At 40.7% G+C, this 21,839-nt stretch overlaps 1 protein-coding gene across 1 annotated transcript in view; it reads left to right on the top strand.

Annotated features, from left to right (window-relative positions):
* pcmtd1 (protein-L-isoaspartate (D-aspartate) O-methyltransferase domain containing 1) overlaps window positions 1-21,839 on the top strand; it is a 78,211-nt gene that overhangs the window by 26,172 nt on the left and 30,200 nt on the right. The window contains exon 3 of the mRNA XM_043689336.1: window positions 6,868-7,338. Coding sequence (XP_043545271.1) covers window positions 7,032-7,338 — 307 coding nt within the window. The 5' untranslated portion in view covers window positions 6,868-7,031. The remainder of the gene's footprint in view (window positions 1-6,867; window positions 7,339-21,839) is intronic.

Here is a 21,839-nt window from a genome sequence, read left to right as displayed (position 1 = left end):
CTTTAGTGAGGGTACAGAGAAGGTTGCTTGGTATGGAGGATTTTAGCTATGAAGAAAGTTTGGGTAGACTGGGCTTGTTTTCACTAGAACACAGGAGGTTAAAGGGTGACCTGTTAGGAGTTTATAAGATTGTGAAAGGCATGGATGGATTGGAAAGTATGAGGCCTTTTCCCCAAACTGGAGGGGTTAGTTACCAGGGGACACAGATTCAAGGTGTGAAGAAGGAAGTCTCACACAAAGGGTGGTGAGTGCCTGGAACGTGCTACCAGAGGAGATGGTGGAAACAGACACAATAGTAGCTTTCAGGAAGCACCTGAATATGAAGGGAATAGAGTACGGATTCTGGTAATGAAGACCGTTTTAATATGGAAGGGTAAAATGTGTCAGCACAGGCTGGAGGGCCAAAGGGCTGTATTGTTCTCTGAATAATCAGTTCCCATTCGTGGCCATTATACAGCCAAGTTCCAGTAATGGCACTTGTGTCCTAAATGTTTTGCCTGCATTTGTACCTTTTTGACGTTGTCTTTTTAACATAATTTAACATTCAAGATATAGTCAATGCTTAGCTTTGTTTCTCCTGTCTTCTATCTCCTTTGCCGATTTCTCTATTGCTTGTTGTCAGCTTGACTCTACTCCCCTCCACTTTTGATTATCCCATAGCTTCCCATCTCAGCGACAAGCTAGTTTAAAGTGCCAACTGCAGTAACAAATCCTCCTGGAGGACATCCATCCCAGTCCTGTTAAAATTAAACATGCCCCACCTACCCAGAATTAATTGCAACGCTTCAAAGTTTGATGCACTCCCTCTTGTGTTTGTTATGCATTGGGAGCCCAAGGACTACATGGATAAGATGTACAGGGAGTGGTCATACCACAATTTAGACACGTACAGCAGAGAGGAAATGGGTGACTAGCAGACAGCTTAAGAAAACCAAGCAAGGAGTACTGGAGCTTGTCTCTATTGTGCTTGCTATTTGATATTAATTTTGGAAATTAGTAAATGTGATGGTTCTTCCAGTGAAGTGGTAGTAGTTTGGAATTATCTTCCACAAATGGCAATTGATGCTCAATCTGTTGTTTATTTTAAATCTAAGATAGATGAATTCTGTGAAGCAAAGTTATCGAGGGATATAGAGACACGGCCACAGATCACCCATGATCTCATTGAACGGTGGTACAGGCTTGAGGGCCTGAATAGCCTTCCTATATGACACTAGTTCTCAGGCCATTCATTCAATCAGTCCTCCAGTTCTTCTGCTCGAAAGCACATCGTATTTGGAGTTATCCTTACATTAGTGGTCCTGCCTTTTAATTTCCATTCTAACTCCCCGAATCTGCTTTTAGGACCTCATCCTCTTATTAATGCCATTAATTTTCTCTCTCTTCCTCAGAAGGAAGTCCTGCAGCTGCTCCTTGACATCCTCCTCCCAAGCATCAGGGATGTGACACCATCCATGGGTCCTGTTTCATGCCGTAAAAACACATGTCTAATATCCCGACTTTGAATACACTATCACTATTGACCTTTTTTGTTTTTTGTTTTTCTGTCTACCCCTTGTATAGCTGAGATGATTGTGGTTCCATGAACTTGTCTCTGGCTGCACTTCCCTGAGGAACCGTCGCCTTTGTTTAATTTCCAATACTGAATTCTGATTGGCAGTCACAATAGACTTGAAGCTGCTGTATGCTTACCTGATGTTCTGAGACTGTCTGGTAGTCACCTATTCCACCACAGCAGACTGTTCCATCTGTTGCTAAAGTTCTGAAACCTGGATTTCAGAATTGTGCAGCTGGTGACACTTCCTGTTGATGTTTGTTTGTCTGAGCTATGTGGTATGTCAATGACTTTGCACGTATTGCATGCTGTACACTTTTTCACGCTGATTTGCTGTCTCATAACTCTGAAAATTATTTGTTAGCCATAGAAAAAATATGAATTTACTTTCCTTTGCCAGCTCTTCTGTGATGGCAATTGCCTTGTTGCCATGGTTCCTCTCCTCACCTGCTTCTGTGATTCTGACTGCCTGACACAGGGTCCCCTCCTTGTGCTGTCTGCTCTTCAATAAATTGTCTGAAACCTCTGATCTGCTCTGCACAACTCTGGGTTCCATGTAGTAGAGATACCAAGTGGGATTTAAATAGATCATTATTTAAATGGCCAATTGTCTTAGCAACCCACTTATGTGAAATCCAGATCATTCTCAAACCCACCCTGTTAACTTCAGAAATGGTGTGTTTGGAGGCAGGGCTACAATTTATTTTAGGTGTCTGCTGTTTTCACCTGAGAGTATTTATTGCAGTGAAAATCTGGCCCTTTAACTTCAGGAGTCAATCCAACTCCCTCTTTGAAAGCTCAGTTAAATCCGCCATCAACGCTACTTGCGCAGTACTGCGTAGATTCTAACTGTTTGCTACACTTACAAAATGTAATTATTCAAGTCAGAAAATGAGGAGGAAGAAAACTGACAAACTGAGAGAATGTGTTTTATCAAAAAAAAAACGACAATAGGTTGCAGTATGGAATGCAACATATCTTGAGTTTTAGACTATTCAGTGAACACATGCAGTATATGTCTTTATCTTGAATCTCTCTAGCTGAATCATTCAGCTGCAGTGCAAATTACCAGTACAACTTTCCATAAGTTTGCTCCTCACTGTAGATAGACTTCTTAGAGTGACACAGGTCCAAAACAGGGTGCATGTGACAGATACTGTGCTGAGTAACGGGAACTTGTATTTGAGAATGAGGATCTGCAGAAAAAAAGTCCTTTCCAATCTGTACACGACACATGCCTGTGAGGGTAGGGATAAAATAAATGTTAGAGGGGCAGCTGGAATGTGAATCATGGCACACAATTCAGTACAAATGTGAGGATGTGGGAGATCAAGTGTAATTCATGCAGTTGTTATAGGGAGCTCACTAATGAGCGGCTAGGATTGAGTTATGTGCAAGTTGTATGATGAGATGCTTGTGTGAAATAGGTGGTTTTAATAATAACTCAAAAGGAGATGGAAGGAAGGAGAATAGATTAACAGAAATAATACTTTAAACACTGCAAGTAAAGGAAAAATAAACAGATGTACAGTGATTAAACCATCACAGAATTAATGAGTAAAACATTAACACTGAAAAACAGTTGAGGTTTCTATCCCAAATAAATATTATTTCCAACAACACTTGAGCATTAGGAGCAAAGAATATATTGCAATTGCATATGAACGTGGAGTGTGTGACATGCTAGCTATCGCTAAAACATTGCTGCAAGTCAGCCGGGACTCAAAACCAAATTTATCAGGCTTTATCGACTGGACGTGCAGAAAAAAATAGAGGAAGTGGATGAGTTCATTAAAGATGAAATTGTTTAATAATAGGAAAGGGATTCCAGGTATTTTTTTTTTGGATAGTAGTAAAAAACAGAAAAGGATAGAAAACTAGTGAGAGTTGTGTATAGGCTCTTTGATAGTAAGTTTTGAAGTTGTAGCACATGGAATTGCTGAGATTAGAGAAGCATACAGCAAAGGCAAGCTAGTTTTAATGAGAAATGTTAGTCTGTTTATCCAAATATATAAGCAATTTAATAGAACAAAAAACAAAGAAAATTTACAACCCAGGAACAGGCCCTGCAAGCCTTGAAGCCTGTGCCGATCCAAATCCACTGTCTGAACTTATTGCCCAATTCCTAAACATCTATATCCCTCTGCTGTGCAGCTGCTCATGCATCTGTCCAGACGTACCTTAAATTAATCTACCGTGCCTGCCACCAATACCACTTCTGGCAGCAAATTCCAGACACCTACCACTCTCTGTGTAAAGTATTTTCTGCGTGTATCCGTGTATTCCCCCTTAAACTTTTCACCTCTCACCTTGAATGCATGACCTCTTGTTATTGAATCCCTCACCCTGGGAAAAATCTTATCTCTGTCCATCCTGTCTATACCCTTCATGATTTTGTAGATGTCAATCAGGACCTCCCTCAATCTCCTTTTTTTTTTAATGAAAACAATCCTAACCTATTCAACTTCTCTTCCTAGCTATCACCTTCCATATCAGGCAACATCCTCTCCAAAGCGTCTACATCCTTTTGGTAATGTACTGTATACAGTAGGACAAAGTGAGGTCTGCAGATGCTGGAGATCAGAGCTGGAAATGTGTTGCTGGAAAAGCGCAGCAGGTCAGGCAGCATCCAGAGAACAGGAGAATCGACGTTTCGGGCATAAGCCCTTCTTCAGGAATGAGGAAAGTTTGTCCAGCAGGCTAAGATAAAAGGTGGGGAGGAGGGACTTGGGGGAGGGGCGTCGGAAATGTGATAGGTGGAAAGAGGTCAAGGTGAGGGTAATAGGTCAGACTGGGGTGGGGGCGGAGAGGTCGGGAAGAAGATTGCAGGTTAGGAAGGCGGTGCTGAATTCGATGGATTTGACTGAGACAAGGTGGGGGGAGGGGAAATGAGGAAACTGGTGAAACCCGAGTTCATCCCTTGTGGTTGGAGAGTTCCTAGCCGGAAGATGAGGCGTTCCTCCTCCAACCGTCGTTTTGTTGNNNCCGCCCAACTCTCCAGTCTATCTATATTCTCTGACAGTCCATTATGCTTTCTGCTACTCCACCAATCTTTGTGTCATCTGCAAACTTGCTGATCATACCAACAGTGCCCCCTTCCAGATCACTTATGTATATTACAAACACCAGTGGCCCCAGCACTGATCCCTGTGGAACACCACTGGTCACCTTTCTCCATTTCAGGAAACTCTCCAACTATTACTCTCTGTCTCCTGTTGCTCAACCAGTTCTTTATCCACCTAGCTAGAACACCCTGCACACCATGTGACTTCACTTTCTCCATTAGTTTACCGTGGGGAACCTTATCAAATGCCTTACTAAAGTCTATGTATATGAAACCTACAACCCTTTATTTATCAACTTGGTCACTTCCTCAAAGAATTCTATGAAGTTAGTAAGGCATGATCACCCCCGCACAAAACCATGTTGCCTATCACTGATAAGCCCATTCTTTTCCAAATATAAATAGATTTTATCCCTCAGTACCTTCTCCAGCAGCTTTCCCACCTCTGATGTCAGGTTCACTGGTCTGTAGTTACCTGGAATATCCCTGCTACACTCCTTGTACAGGGGGACAACATGAGCAACCCTCCAATCCTCTGGCACTTCACCTGTGTTTAAGGATGCTACAAAGATATTTATCAGGGCCCTAGCTATTTCCCCTCTCGCCTCCCTCAGCAACCTGGGATAGATCCCATCTGGTCATGGGGATATGTTCACCTTAATATCCTTTAGCCTACCCAACACCTCTTCCCTCCTTATGTCAACGTGACCCAGAGTAAACAAACTTTTATCTCTAATCTCAACATTCATCATATCCCTCTCCTCAGTGAACACTGATTCAAAGTAATCATTGAGAATCTCACCCATTTTCTCAGGTTCGACACACAGCCTTCCTTCCTTCCATCCTTATCCTTTAGTGGACCAACCCTTTCACTTGTTACTCTCTTGCTTCTTGTATATGAATAAAAGGCCTTGGGATTCTCCTTAATTCTACTCGCTAAAGTTTTTCATGACCCCTGTTAGCTTGCTTGATTCCTCTTTTAAGATTGGTCCTACTCTCCCGATACTCCTTTTTGTTCTTAGCTGCCTGGACCTGATGTATGCTTCTCTTTCCCTCTTTGGCTACTTGCACGATTTCTCTTGTCATCCACGGTTCACGAATCTTGCCTTTCCTATCCTTTGTTTACAAAGGGGCATGCCTATCCTGCACCACCTTCAACCTGTCTTTGAAAGTCTTCCATGTATCAAATGTTATGTCAGAATAGCAGTGAATTTTTTGAATGTATCCAGCAAGAGTGTTTTGTTCTGACCAGCTTTATACAATATTCTCAGCTGATCGATCATCCACATAAACTGTTATGTTATAAAATGTACATTGTTGATTTTTAAATTATAAATGTTATTACTTAATAAATTGTGGCTTCTGAGTTTTTATATTCAAGGTGTTCCTTTTTTTCATTGAAATCAATGCTTTGCACATTTTTCAGGGTGAGGTTCAAATAATCTTATCATTTTTAAAAGATTGATATTACCAAGCCTACGAAGCAAGTGAAAGCAGTTAGAAAATGTTTTTCTTTCTATATTATGCTTAAAGGAAAATGGACTAAGCAACTTGGTATTAAAGTGTACATGTGTGCCATTAATTTCTTGAGTTGGTTTGTGCAACTTTGAAATTAAAGCTTAGCTGTCGTTTTTGTCTGTACATTTGCCATTATAAGGAGGTATCGAATCAGCTTCTACATGAGTGCTAACGAGAGTGACATTTACCTTGTCACCAGCTTTCTTAACCCCCCAGCTGCTTATATTCTGTCAATTTGGATTTTTAACATTGTTTTAGATAAGCAACATTTTCCTGCAGCTGGATGTTGGAAAGATGCTATCCTACTCAACCACCATTACACCATTACATTACCTTAACAATAACATTTGAATCACTCACAGGTGCCCAACCAAATCTCAAAATTTGACTCTGTCAAACCTCTGTCTGTCATTTATGTTGCACCAAGACCTCTTTTGCGTTTTAAGGTATCATATTTGCTGATCTACACTTGCATTCCTACCTGCTACTAAATCCTCAAGCTCCACTTGCTTATTCCTTCAATCTCAGCTTAGCTGTTTCCTTCACATGTTCAATGTATGTTAGTCCACAACAGGCGAGAAGCGATTTCAAAGAAGGATCTTGTAGAACAGAAGAGAGGATGCTAAAAATATGTTCTTGTGTAAGAAGTTTTAACCATATTCAAACTATTGTAACTTGCAAGTATTTAGTTGCAGAGTTAAATTGCATGAATTGTAATTGTCTTTTGCAGGTTTCTACACATTGCATTCTATTGCAGCACTGTGATGTCCTAAGGCCTCCGTATCTAGGCTTGTGAAGAGATACACTATTGTCACCGACCGCTTATGCATTATCCAGCGAACTCAATGTTCTAACATTTTGTGGATCTGATCTGATTTCCCAACACGTGGAGTCATGGGTGGAGCTGTGAGTGCTGGTGAAGACAATGATGATTTAATTGATAACTTAAAAGAGGCTCAATACATTCGTACTGAGAGAGTAGAACGTGCCTTCAGGGCCATTGATCGTGCAGATTATTATTTGGAGGGATATAGGGACAATGCTTACAAGGACCTCGCTTGGAAGCATGGCAATATACACCTATCAGCACCTTGTATTTACTCTGAAGTAATGGAAGCACTGAAACTTCAACCAGGATTGTCTTTCCTGAACCTTGGCAGTGGCACTGGATATTTGAGTACAATGGTGGGCTTAATTTTAGGTAATTCAATTTTAACTTTTTCAGTTTGTTTTAAAATTTAACTTCCAAATTGCCATTGTGGAAAGTTGTCCAGAAATATTAAGGTGGTAAATAATAATTTATTATGAAATCTAATGCACCATCACTCAGGTTAACCATTTTTTTTTTAGTCTTTTATTTTTAGAAAATGTTGGTGGGCTAGACGTCCATTCTGTATTCTGCATTATCAACACATAAGACTTCTGTTTGCCTATAATCAAAGGTTCTGTCTATATTTCAGCCCACATCTGCCCAACTATAGAGGTGATGTGGTTGTCAGAGTGGTATGCAATGGTCTTTTTTTTTTGTATTTAACACTGTTTTGTTGCGACCCTCACTTATATTTAAAGCATCAATGAAAAATCACTTTTGGTGGCACAGTGGCTCAGTGGTTAGCACTGCTGCCTCACTGGTTCGATTCCAGCCTGGGGCGACTGTCTGTCTGTGCGGAGTTTGCACATTCTCCTCGTGTCTGCATGGGTTTCCTCTGGGTTCCCCAGTTTCCTCCCACAATCCAAAGATGTGCAGGTTAGTTGAATTGGCAATGCCACATTGCCCATCGTGTTCAGGGATGTGTAGGTTAGGTGCATCAGTCAGGGAAACATAGGATAATAGAGTAGGGGAATAGGTCTGGTTGGGTTACTCTTCGGAGGGTCGGTATGGATTTGTTGAGCCGAAGGGCCTATTTCCACACTGCAGGGATTCTATGATTCTGCTTTGCAGTTCTTTAAACTTTTAAGTGCTAAAGTAGAGAACTTGCACCACCTGCTGGTGCATTGAGTGGGATATCCATGATATCCTAGAATGCTACCACCCCCCTCCCCCACTTCTTCAGGATTCTGGGGTAGTGTGTTCTTCATCAAAAAACAATACTTAAAAAATGCCTTTGTTTAAAAAAGAATTGGTGGGAACTGGAAAATTTTGAAGCATATTTAAGAAAGTCGTCATAATAAATTGATGAAGAAAATATTTTGGGTGCAGTGTATGAGCAATTGTGAGACAAGGGATGGATAGGTAACTTTGGACCCATGGTTCCTAACTAGATGGGGTTTCCTTGCCTGATCTGGATTTTATAGAATATTTAATCATTATTAGTTGCTTTGATTGGACAGCAACTATTTTCTTGTCATACAAATACTGAGGTGGTAGAAGGATAAACTGCTGTAATTTTTTGCCGAGCAATTTCTGTATTAACATTTGTGCAGTAGTCTAGTTATTTCATGTATAGAAAACTCAGTTTATGCGCATTATAGGTTTTATAATACTCACTGATCTGTATATTGTTGGTTCTATTATAGATATTTAGAGTTTTGTGTTGAAGTACTGGTGGATTGGCATAGTATAATTTCATAATGTTAGTCAGCTAATATACCTTCAATTTAAATTAAGCAGAATTTGCTGTGTCCTGCTTCTGTAATTAAGGGATTTGCTTTTACCAGTCTCTCTCTGAAACTGTTTGGATGGAACTATTGACCTATGGTGTTCATCTCACAGGAACCATGCAAGTCTTTTCTATCTAATTACAACAGGGGACAGAATAATGGCCGCTATGTAAAAATAACGTTGAAGTATATACAGGAAATACTGGAACTAGTTAGATGTCAGGCAAGCATTTTTTATTAATGTGAATAATATTGTCCTGATTTTTTTAAAAAAGGTTTTGATACTATTATGAAAATTCTGACTATTAAATATACTTTAATGGGCATTAATTGCATTTTTGCAACTTGTACTTTAGGCTGCTTTTTGACATTTTCATTCTGCTAAAAGGTACGAAAAATGTGTTTTTCAAAGCTTTATTTTCAATGTAAAATTAATTGCATTTTGAAATGAGTAATTGTGAAATGTGTGAAGATGATAGCATAACAGTAATAACTAGTCATTAACAGAAGTAGCAATGCTGCACTGTCTAAGATTTTATTTCCTCCTGATATTTACAGTGACAACAAATGGTGCAGCTCGAAATCTAAAATGCTTTTATGCCTTGCTTAAAGTATTTGGCACTTGCTTTTAAGTGTAGTTCTGGTTTAATGAGTTTGTCAAAATGAAAGACCATTATCTCTACCTCTCTAATATCACTCAACGTCTCCCTTCCTCTGCAACATGTCATTGTAGTATCATCTATTTCTGAAACCTTCATCCATAGCTTCATTACGTCTCGACTTCTTTATTTTGAAAACAGACTCCTGGTTGATCACCCCCATTTCTGCCTTTGAGGCCATACAAAATTCTGTCTGCATCCAAACAGTGTGCTTGGACCTGTCTGGCTCCCAGTCAAATAGCATTTTGATTTTAAGAATTCTCATCCTTGTACTTAAATTCTTTTATGGTCTGGACCTTATCTGTGCAATCATCTCCAACCCCTCAGCCCTCTGCAATGTCTTTAATTCTGTCATGCAGTAATTACAATTTGGAATATACATAATGATTTAAGTTGTCTTGGCCCGAAGTTCTGGAATTCCCTGCTTGCGCCTTTCTGCCTTACTCACCGTTTTTTTTTCCAACTTTTACCCTCGAGCTTAGTCAGAGAGGTCTGTGTTTGAATCTCTGACCTAATACTTCCTTTATGTATTTTGTACCAGGCTCTGTTTTATAATGCTGTTATGGAACACCTTCGGATTGTATTTTTAAAAATCTATATAAATCCAAATTTTGTCCAAAGAGAGATGGATTAGTGCATCATAGCATTTAAAAGGTTATAATAAATTGAATGTAGATAATATATTTGCAAAAAGGCACACTATTCCAGGTGAATTTCTTCAGTGGGATAAAGATGAACCTATTTGGTTTGAGTGAAGTATTTAGAGTTTGGGTTCCATTCGATTTTCAACCATTTGCTTGTTGATTGGGTAAATTCTGTTTTTGCCCCTTAAAAGCTAGTTAACAATACAAAATAATTCTGCGCAAAATATACTTCTTAATTCTAGCCTGTGTGGCTGAAATTATTTATTGTGTAATTGGTTACACATAGGGGTGACAGAGGTTTCTTCAGAATCACCTTGTCTAACGAAAGTCACTCTTTATTCTCAAATAAATTTGTCTGAAAGAGTTATTCATTCTTTAGGAGAAAGTGAGGACTGCAGATGCAGATCCTGAAGAAGGGCTCATGCCCAAAATGTCGATTCTCCTTCTCCTTGGATGCTACCTGACCTGCGCTTTTCCAGCAACACATTTTCAGCTCTTATTCATTCTTTACCCAATTTTCTTTCTAAGATTTTCTTGTGACCACTGAGTTATACTCTGAACTTTTGAGTTTTTGATTTGTATTAGATTACCAATGGTTGTTTATAAGGTTAACCAAGACTTTTATTGACTGGAAGCTTTCTGAGTATAGTGAATGCTTTAAATTACACTGAAGTTTGGGTGCTGCTTTCAGAAGAAAGATATTTTTTAGTTTCCTTGTGGCTTATTTCCGGTTCTATGAAGAAAGATACTAGGCATTTAGAGCTACTGCCAGGTTTTTTACCTTCTGGTTTTCGTTGTGATTTTCTTGAGCCTTTTTCCTTTTCCCTGTCCTAAACCACTGCTTTGTTTCAATTTTCAGAAGTGCTTACTTTTCACTAATAATAACTACAGGTAGCTTTAGCTGATGAGAGCAACTTAGATGTTACTAGAACAGTATCTACAGTGATTCTGTGATTTGCTTTTAAGTATAACAGCTATTGACCTTCTAGTTTACTATAAATTTTCCTTTTGGTGTTGCATCCATCTTAGTATTATCAGGAAGAAAACAAGCAGGACCAACTGAGGATTGTAAAGATACCTAATATGTCATGTAGAACCTACAGCAGAGTTATCTCGGATTTGCAATCCACTTCCACTGATCTCCTGTATTCTAGGAGCACTTAAAGTTGATGCAACTCTAAATTTCTATTCAAGTAGCTTGAACAAGGCTCATGAAATTAATAATATGGTTTTTCATACTGAATTTCCCTGTGTTCGTGGTGCCAGAGTAGCTAGTGTATCAGTTCATGTGAATGCATGTTATTTGAAAAACATACTGTAAAAATGCTTGTCTTATCAGCATTGCACCAGTATGACTGCGAAGAAGATGACTAACAGGGTGGGGGCAAGCATGTAGCCCGACTTCATACCACTACGAATGTTGAAGGCCTCCGAAGAAAAGCCATCAACCTGAACGATACCCTTCACATCTATGTGGAATAACTGAACAATGCTGAGGAACCTCGGGGGCAACCAATCCTAGTGAGGATTTTGAAGAGCCAATTTCTGCTCACAAGGTCGAAGGCCTCCATAAAGGCAATGAAGGTGACGTAGCCTGGTTGTCTTTGCTCTCTGCATTTCTCTTGTAGCTATTGAAGGGAGAAGTTCATGTCTATTATGGAGCGTTCTGAACTGAAACTGCACTGCGATGCTGAATATACCCTTTCGATGATTTTCTGCAGCCTGTTCAGGACCATGACGGTGAAGATCTTCTCAACGATGCTCAGCAAAGAAATTCCCCCGTAGTTGTTGCAGTCGCTTCTGTCCCCTTGGTTCTTTTATAGGGTGACAATGTTGTAGTCTCTCATGTCTTGTGGCACTTCTTGCTCTTCCGAGCACTGGCGCAATAGTTCATGCAAGTGGTTTAGTAGGATGCCCTTTGTGCACTTGATGACCTCTGGTGGAATGTCATCCAATCCTGGTACCTTGCCAAAGGCCAGGCTGGCGATTGCTTTGCTCAGCTCTTCGGCAGTTGGCAGTGCATCCAGTTCCTCCATGACAGGCAGGCATTCCACAGCATCTAGTGTGCTGTGCATGAAGCTGTTTTCTTTAGAGTAGAGTTCAGAGTAACGCTCCACCCACCCCTCCAAGAGGTGGGAGGACATTGCAAGCGATCGCTCACACTGGAGGCTGGAATTACGCAGAGGTCTGAGGCTTGCTGCTTAAGAAAAGCGTACACACTGAAAAAGCAGCACCAAGCCAACACCGGAGGACAGCGCCTTCATGTGCAGTTGCTGTAGCTGAGACTGACACTCCCACGTGGGCCTCTACAGCCCCATAGATACTGCTGTACCAACAAAGATTGAAGCAAGACTTCCTATATGCAGATCCATTGTCTTGTGAGACTAACAAATGCCACCACCAATCTGCATTGTTCACAACTCAATGGTGACTTTAAAAAGCAAAAGGCTCAGTGGTTAGCACTACTGCCTCACAGCGCAAGGGATGCGGGTTTGATTCTAATAAAAAGCAAATTACTGCGGATATTGGAATCTGAAACCAAAAGAGAAAATGCTGGAAAATCTCAGCCGGTCTGGCAGCATCTGAAAGGAGAGAAAAGTGCTGACGTTTTAAGTCTAACTGACCCTTTGTCAAAGCTTTGTCAAACTCCAATACGAAACCTATTCTTGTAGGCTGCCGTGTTTCTTGTTGAAGTATTACAACAGTATCTTTCAGAGATTAAGGCAAGCCTCATCTTTTAAACTCAGAAGTACCCTCTCAATGCCAACCTATTGCTTACTGAATTCTGTTTGCTACAGAAGGGCTGGCATGGGAGTACACTGGCATCATCTTTATACCTGGACAGGCAAAATCGACGTTTCGGGCAAAAGCCCTTCATCAGGAATCAAACGTCGATTTTGCCTGTCCTCTGATGCTGCCTGAATTGCTGTGCTCATCCAGCCCCACTGATCCAGAATCTGGTTTCCAGCATCTGCAGTCATTGTTTGTACCTCATCCTTATACCTGCCATTCCACTAAGGCTGAGGATATTGATCTTGGCTATTTTCAGGTTTAACCAGGAGCACAGGTAAGCTACTCATTTTCTCAAGAATCTTTTGGTTATCAATGTCAAGATTGATTTGTACTTCTACTCCATCTATCTGCCACATTGCCCAATACTGTGACTGAGAAAACATCTCTCTGATCTCAATCGTGAAATTTTGAATTGATGTAAAGCCTTTTGGAGGAAGAGCTTTCCGATTCCACAAGTCTTTGCTAGTGCAGCATAAAGCTGAAAATGTGTTGCTGGAAAAGCGCAGCAGGTCAGGCAGCATCCAAGGAACAGGAGAATCGACGTTTCGGGCATAAGCCCTTCTTCTTCCTGAAGAAGGGCTTATGCCCGAAACGTCGATTCTCCTATTCCTTGGATGCTGCCTGACCTGCTGCGCTTTTCCAGCAACATATTTTCAGCTCTGATCTCCAGCATCTGCAGCCCTCACTTTCTCTCTTAGTGCAGCATAAAGTATACTTCTGTTTCAGAATTGGTCGCCGTTTCTCAAAGTATTTAAACTTTTTCCTACTGCACTAGCTGTGATTTTCCTGTCTTGCCTGACATTCTTGGAGTGGCCCAGAATGTGATGATCTTATTAATATACATTTTAGAACTCTTTGTTGGACCTGAATCCTTGCACTGTTGGTTCCAGGACAAACCATGACCTCAACTTGGGTTTTGTCTTGGCTTGAGGGAGTAGTGTGTTGGAAATCAAGTCCCTCCTAACCCATGAGCTGTTGCCAGTGTCAAAAATGACATTTAATCTCTGGGATGGTTTATGTCCAACAGTGACCAATATTGAAGATAAAAGACACTCATTCAAACCTAGTTATAATCCATGAATAAGAAACAAAAAAAAGTTAAAGGATAGGTTTGTTGGAATAAATGTGGCTAAAAACATATTGTTAATTACTAATATGTAAACTTAACTGCACACCTTTTAAATCTATATATGCACACATTCATTCACAAATAGGGCAGACAAGAAAAGGGTGTTATTTTAGGAATTCTGAGTGCAAAATATAAGTAAAATGTCACAAAGTCTGTCGATCAGCGACCAAACCAAAATAAATGAGAGTAAATGACTTTCACGGTTTTATTTTGGATTTTGGCAATGATATCATTCTTTTGTCAACTGCAGGGATTTTCAATTTAGTAGCTAGTCAGTTGGAGTTAGGTTTGAGTTAGAGGGTTTCTATTCTTTTTATGAAATATTTGATATTCTTCCACCCAGGCAGGGAGAGAGAGTGATCTTGCTTTCTGTCAGGCGTAAAAGTCTTGGTCTGAGCTGCTCTTTGTGTTTCTTCTCAGTTCAGACTGCCACTTAAAATAATCCACAAACTGTTGCTGGGGGGGAGGGGGAGGGGTGGGGGTGGGGGAATTGGGTGCGCAGTTAGTTACTGTTGATGTTGTAGTTGAAGAGTTGATTTTAAGATTCTTAATTTTGCAGGTCGGTTGCGATTCTGATATTCTTATTCCTTGACCATGACTGAATTCCAGTATTTAGAGAGAGTCCTTTTATTGTCCTCTTCCTTTTATCAGGCTTGCTAGCTGGTTGACTTGTAGTGGTCTGAATAAGAGAATCCCTTTACCTGCAACATATGGGTGATTGGAGGATTATTCTTTAACTGTGACCTTCACAGCTTACTAACACTTGAACCCAGGCTGCCGTACACAGCTATGTTAACCCACTTGTCTAATAAGTGCACTCCAGTAGAATTGAAACTGGCTTTTTTAATCCCTGCCCTTTGTGTACTCCACAAAGAAAAGCATGGAGTTTGTGAAGATTGGGATGGAATATGCAAGGGGTGGCTTGCTGTTTCATGTCATCAGTTCCTTGTTATTTTTATATGCACAAGATCTCATAATCCAGTCTGCTTTGACTTAAGTCTTTATCCTTTTGAAGGATTATTGTTTGACGTTCCCTTTGCATCTTTGTGTGGCACTTATGGGTCTGTCTCTCCATGTAGCCACTTAATTTCCATTTTTGGCTTTATCAGCCCCCGCTGAAAAATGTGTTGCTGGAAAAGCGCAGCAGGTCAGGCAGCATCCAAGGAGCAGGGGAATCGACGTTTCGGGCATAAGCCCTTCCTCAGGAATGAGGAGGGTGTGCCAAGCAGGCTAAGAGGTTGGAGGGTTCCTAGGCGGAAGATGAGGCGCTCTTCCTCCAGACATCATGTTGCCATGGTCTGACGATTGAGGAGGCCAGGGACCTGCATGTCCTTGGTGGAGTGGGAGGGGGAGTTAAAGTGTTGAACCACGGGGCGGTTGGGTTGGTTGGTGTGGGTGTCCCAGAGGTGTTCTCTGAAATGTTCCTCAAGTAGGCGGCCTATCTCTCCAATGTAGAGGAGGCCACATCGGGTGCAGCAGATGCAGTAAGTGATGTGTGTGGAGGTGCAGGTGAAGTTATGACGGATATGGAAGGATCCCTTGGGGCCTTGGAGGGAAGTGAGGGGGGAGGTGTGGGCGCAAGTTTTGCATTTCTTGCGGTTGCAGGACAAGGTGCCGGGAGTGGAGGTTGGGTTGGTGGGGGGTGTGGACCTGATGAGGGAGTCGCGGAGGGAGTGGTCTTTCCGGAATGCTTATAGGGGAGGGAAATATATCCTTGGTGGTGGAGTCTGTTTGGAGCTGGCAGCCCCCTTCCAAAAAGCAACATTTGAACTTTGAATTTTAAAATGTCTGTAACACTTAGACCCTTGATCATGGTAAGAGCTACAGGGAGAAGGCCAGAGTGTGGCACTTGGTAAATATTTCCTTCGGGGAGCCAGCACAAACCCAACTTGTCAAATGTCCTCCTTCTGAATTATAGCCATTCTAAAATTATGAAATACTGAAGTGCAAATTAATTTTAATTCGGTAGTATATCAGTGCCATGCACTTGTCCTTTCAGCAGTTTTTTTTATTTCTTGGAACTTGATGTTATCTAATCAAACCCTCAATGCTAATGACATTTAGTCAATGTAAGTACCTTTGACATCTAAATCAGCTCATTACAAGATTGCTCGACGTACTAGTGTTGCATTGGAAGTACAACACAGAAAAAAAGAATATATTTAGTTGCCCTAGCTGGATCACACCAGTAATTATGCAATTTTGGAGAAGATTTGTAGCTCAGGTTGTAAGTTTGCTTGCTGAGCTGGTAGATTTGTTTTCAGACATTTTGTCACCATGCTAGGTAACATCATCAATGAGCCTCCAATGGAAACGCTGGTGTTCTGTCCCACTTGCTATTTATGTGCCTTGGTCTATTGTGGTGGGTGATGTCACTTCCAGTTTTTTTTTCCTGAGAGATTGGTAATTGAGGTTCAAATCTATATGTTTGTTAATGAGTTCTGGTTTGAATGCCAGAGCTATAGGAATTCCCATGTGTGTCTTTGTTCAACCTGTCCCAGGATGGATGCATTGTCCCAGTTGAGCTGGTGTCCCTCTTCAACTCTGGGTATGGATAGTTGGTCATGTCTTTTGGTGGCTAGTTGGTGCTCCTGTATCCTAGTGGCTGGTTTTCTGCCAGTTTGTGTAATGTCATGTTTGTTGCAGTCCTTGCAGGGTATTTTGGATATGACATTGGTTCTGGTTTTGTATATGATGTTAGTGCAGGGTCCTTTAAAATAATCAGGAACTGTTTGTGTGGTAGTAGGTTTGTGGGCAACCATGATGCCTAAGGGCCAAAATAGTTTGGTTGTCATCTCTGAGATGTCTTTAATGAATGGCAGGGTGTGTTGTGCCTTTTTGTTTAAGTCTGTTGCGTAGGAATCAATGGCTGTGCTTATCGGGTACCTGTTGTTCCTGAACACATTGTATAACTGTTTCTCATCGGCTTCTCTTAGTTCCTGGGTGCTGCAGTGTGCTGTAGCCCGTTTAAATAATATCCTAATGCAGCTCCATTTGGGATGATTTGCTCCTGTAGTTGAGTATCTGGTCAGTGTGTGTGGTTTTCCTATAGATGCTGGTCTGTATCTCTCCATTGCCTTTGCATTCTACCATGACATCTAGGAAGGGGAGTCTGTTGTTGTTGTTCTCTTCCTCTTTGGTGAGCTTTGTACCGGTAAGGATGTTGTTTGTGTTTGTGGGTTTCTTCTAATTTGTGTTGTGTGATGAAACAGATCCTTCGTCCAATCAATCCATGCTGCACCTAATCCCAAACTAAACTAGTCCCACCTGCCTGCTCCTGGCCCATATTCCTACAAACCTTTCCTATTCATGTACTTATCCAAATGTCTTTTAAACGTTATTATTCATTTATACAAACTGTCATCAAACAGCCAAGGCTCCAGCACTGATCTTTGTCACATAGTGCTTGTTATGCTTTGCCAACCTGAAATTTATTTTTCACAATAACCTTTGTTTGAAGGGCTGAAGTATGTTTGGGTAGTCTGAAGACATGTGTTATTGTGGTGGCAAATTCCTGCCAAAAGTTCATACTACCAGTTTCATTTGATCTTCAGCTAGAGTTTCCCATTTATTGTGATTTAATCTTCTGAGCTTTGTCTCTTTTGGCAGCACCATTGAAATGGATTTCTGCGTTCACTGCTAGGTTTTTGGCATTATCTACCACCTCAAATTGCATATTTTTAGGGATATACGCAAGTCAATGGAGCTTGATTAGCTTGAGCAAGTTTGCCCAAAATGGATGACTCCATTGGTAACGTTAACTTTCGATATGATGTTAAGAATGCACCTTGCATATCAGAGAAAGTTAATTGAGTCTTTTTTCTTGCTAAGTTGACCTGGCTTATTTGACATGTAGAATTGTTCTGAGTATTATGACTTTATAGATAAGCATCTTGATCCTATCCTTAACATTTCAAGAGAATATAATATTTCCTCTGAATTTAAACTCTTTCGGGCTCTAGGTATCTTTCTGGTATAATTATACTGCAATTTCTCCAAGTCTGATATATATATATATATATATATATAAAGGTGTGAGGCCATTCTGTTGCAGAGTCACAGAATATGTAATGGTGCAGAAGAAGGTCAGACTGGCCCATTGGCTCTTCAAATGTGCACCATGATTTTGTGCCATTCTTCTGCCCTTTCCCTGAAGCCTTGCACAATATTTCTATTTATGTAATTATATAATGCTTGAATGTTTTGATCAAATGTGGCACCTGATTTCGAGGCAACCCACACCACCTGTTGCATTATAAGCCTTTCTCTCTCATTGCAAAACATGTAAAGACAAAACCTTTTTAATCAGTGTCTCATTCCTGATCCTCTTTGAGCGGGAATGGTTTCTACCTGTCTGCCCTGTCCAGATCCCTCATAATTTTGAAAACTTCAAAAATCTCATTTCAACCTTCTCCTTTCCAAGAAAAACTGCTGCAATTTTTTAAATCCATCTTCATAACTGAGTTTTCTAATCCCTGGAACTACTATCCTAAACCTCTTCTGCAGTCTCCCTAATGCTTTCACATCCTTCCTCAGGTGTGGTGTCCAGTATTGTGGGGTACACAATACTCCAGCTGAGGTCTAGTCAGTGTATTGTGTAAGTTTGTATAATCTCCCTGCTCTTGTACTTTTATATATGTATTAATAAAACCTAGAATATTATATGATTTATTGACTGCAGTCTCCACCTGTCCTGCTGCCTTTTAATTCATTATGCACCTGTGTCCCTGCTCCTACTCACCCTTTAAACTACGCCCAAATTTTATGCTACCTATCCACATGCTTTTTATGAAAATGTAACCCCTCTCATGTCATTGCATTGAACTTCACTTGCCACTTGTTTTCTTCTCCTCCACCACAAAGTTGTCATTGTCCTTTTGATACTGTACTCTATTCTCCTCATGTTTACGGATTTCTATCATCTGCAAACTTTGAAGTTATCCCCTGCGCTCTAAGGTTAAGATCTAGGTAATAGGGCAGCACGGTGGTTCAGTGGTTAGCACTGCTGCCTCTCAGCGCCAGGGACCCGAGTTCAATTCTGGCCTGGGGTGACTGCCTGTGTGGAATTTGCACATTCTCCCCGTGTCTGCATGGGTTTCCTCCGGGTGCTCCAGTTTCCTCTCACATACTAAAAGATGTGCAGGTTAGGTGATTTGGCCATGCTAAATTGCCCATCGTGTTAGATCCGTCTGTCAGGGGTAAACGTAGGGGAATGAGTCTGGATGGGTTACTCCTCCGGAGGGTCGGTGTTGACTTGTTGGGCTGAAGGGCCTGTTTTCACGCTGTTGGGAACCTAATCTAATCTAATCATTTGAGCAAGGGTCCTAATAGTGATCTGTGATAAATTCTATTACAAATCTTTCTCCAGCCTGAAAATATCTGTTAAGCATTACTGTTTCTTATTACTTAGCCAATTTTATATCATGTTACTTCTGGCTGCAGAGCTGTATCATTTCTGAAAAGACTATTATATGGCACTGTGTCAAATGCCTTTTGGAAGACTATGTACACCACATCAACAGCAACGGCCTCATCAGCCTTCTATTACATCTTTTGAAGGATCTCGTAAGTTAGTTAAACATGGTCTTCACTTAATACTGTAGGCTCTCCCTAATTAGCCTACATTCATCCATGCAATTACTAATTTGATCCAAAAATAAACTTTCTGGAAGGCTCCATGCAACCACAGTTAAACTCTTGAGACTTCTGTTTGCAATCTTTTTCCAACATGGGCCTGATGTTTGCGCTACTGCAGTCCACTAGCACCATTGCTGAGTCCAGGGAAGACTTAAAAATATCACTAGTGCCTCTACAATTTTCACAGACTCTCTCTTCTTTCAGTATTCCTGAATGCATCTCATCTGGTCTTGGTGCCTTGTTAACTCTTAAGTGCCAGCAATTCATCCAGTGCTATCTCCTCATCAATTCTGAACTCTCTCTCCACAAATTTTTGTCCTTTGTCACCATGGCCTTGGTAGCACCTGCCTTGTAGTATTCATTCAACACTTCAGCCATGCCCCTGTCACCATGTGTGAATCACCTCCTTGGTCCCTAGTTGATCCTACTATTACCACCCTTTTAATTTCTCTGACCCAATAGAAGATTTTGTGATTTGGCTTTTTGTTAGCTGCTGGTCTTTTTTGTTTTTATAACTTTTTTCTTTATCACATTTATTTGTTTCTTTAACTCTGTTGTGACATTTTATATTCAGCTTTCTTCTCAATTGTATTTTCTACCTTTTACATCTGTCCATAGTGGACTCTTGTTTCTTTAACTAAGTTTCTATTTCCTTTTTCATTCAAGAAGTTCTGGAGTTGTTTGTCCTACCCTCTTCCTCAAAAAGGGAGTATACCTTGACCGAATCCAAACCATTTTCTCTTTGAAGGCAGCCCAATATTCAGCTACAATCACATCTAATTGAAGTCAATTTTAAACTTCATTCTTAAAGTGAAATTTTATAAAGAACAATTACACTTTTTTTTGAAGAATGATATTACTGGAGCACAGCTGCAGAAAAGAAATGTGAGTTTTCACTTGCCACACCATGCAAATTGTGGTCTCCGAAATTATAGATGCAATGTTGGAATAATGAAGAGTGCTGTGGCTCTAGCTGCATGAGAAAAATATTGAAGTTATGTAAACTCATGAGTGAAATATTGTTACAGCAGCATAATACTGAGATGGATTTGCTTCCAAATTCAGCCGCCTATAATACTTAATGTGATGAGAGAGAGTACTACTTTTTTATACCAGCAAGATGCAATGGATCAATAAGTCACAAGCAAGTAATTTATACTGAAGTATCTTCTGTGATGCTACTCATAGCAACTGAGAATACTACTTTTACTTCATGTTTGCTTTGATGCTGTTAATTTCTGTAATTTGTGTTTATACCTATTGTTTTTATTTATTGAAATGGGGGGGTAATGGAGGGGTGATGGGGAGAATCCAACGTTTTTGAACTTATTGGTTTACTGCTATTGATATGACATTCACTTTAGAGCTCACTTTCCAAATAGTGTTGTAGCTGTTCCTAACAATGGTATTTCCCTCTGTTCCTTTTGTTATTCTTGCCTGCCCTGGTTGATTCTAGTGTCTTGATACCTGTCTTCACTACAGCCAGCATAAAGTAGGGGTTAAAGCTTTGGCAGACTTTCTTTGTGTCTACTGGCATTTGGAAATGTAAGAGGCAACTTGTTTGAAACACACAGTTCATTCCCACAGAAGGGTGTGGAGGCCAGGTCATTGAGCCTGTTTAAGACTGAAATAGGTTCTTGATTGTCAAAGGGATCAAGGATTACAGGGAGAAAGCAGGAAAATGAGGTTGAGAAACTTACCAGCCATGATTGAATGGTGGAGCAGACTCAATGGGCTGAATGAGTCTTATGGTTTTAAAATCCTGAGGGGTCTTGCCAGGATAGATTCAGAAAGGGTTTTCTTTAATGGGCAAATCCAGAATTTTGCATTACTGTTTATAAAATTGGGAATTGCTCAGTTTTAACCAGGATGAGATAAAGTTTATCTTTCTGTTGTGGTTCTGTTCGCCGAGCTGGAAGTTTTTGTTGCAAACGTTTTGTCCCCTGGCTAGGCGACATCATCAGTGCTTGGGAGCCTCCTGCGAAGCGCTTCTTTGATGTTTCCTCCGGTGTTTATAGTGGTCTGTCCCTGCCGCTTCCGGTTGTCAGTTTCAGCTGTCCGCTGTAGTGGTTGGTATATTGGGTCCAGGTCGATGTGTTTGTTGATGGAGTTTGTGGATGAATGCCATGCCTCTAGGAATTCCCTGGCTGTTCTCTGTCTGGCTTGCCCTATGATAGTAGTGTTGCCCCAGTCAAATTTGTGTTCCGTGTTGTCTGCGTGTGTGGCTCCTAAGGATAGC

The sequence above is a fragment of the Chiloscyllium plagiosum genome, chromosome 4, assembly GCF_004010195.1.
Source record: "Chiloscyllium plagiosum isolate BGI_BamShark_2017 chromosome 4, ASM401019v2, whole genome shotgun sequence".
NCBI lineage: Eukaryota > Metazoa > Chordata > Chondrichthyes > Orectolobiformes > Hemiscylliidae > Chiloscyllium > Chiloscyllium plagiosum.
This window is presented reverse-complemented; position numbering and strand designations above follow the sequence as displayed.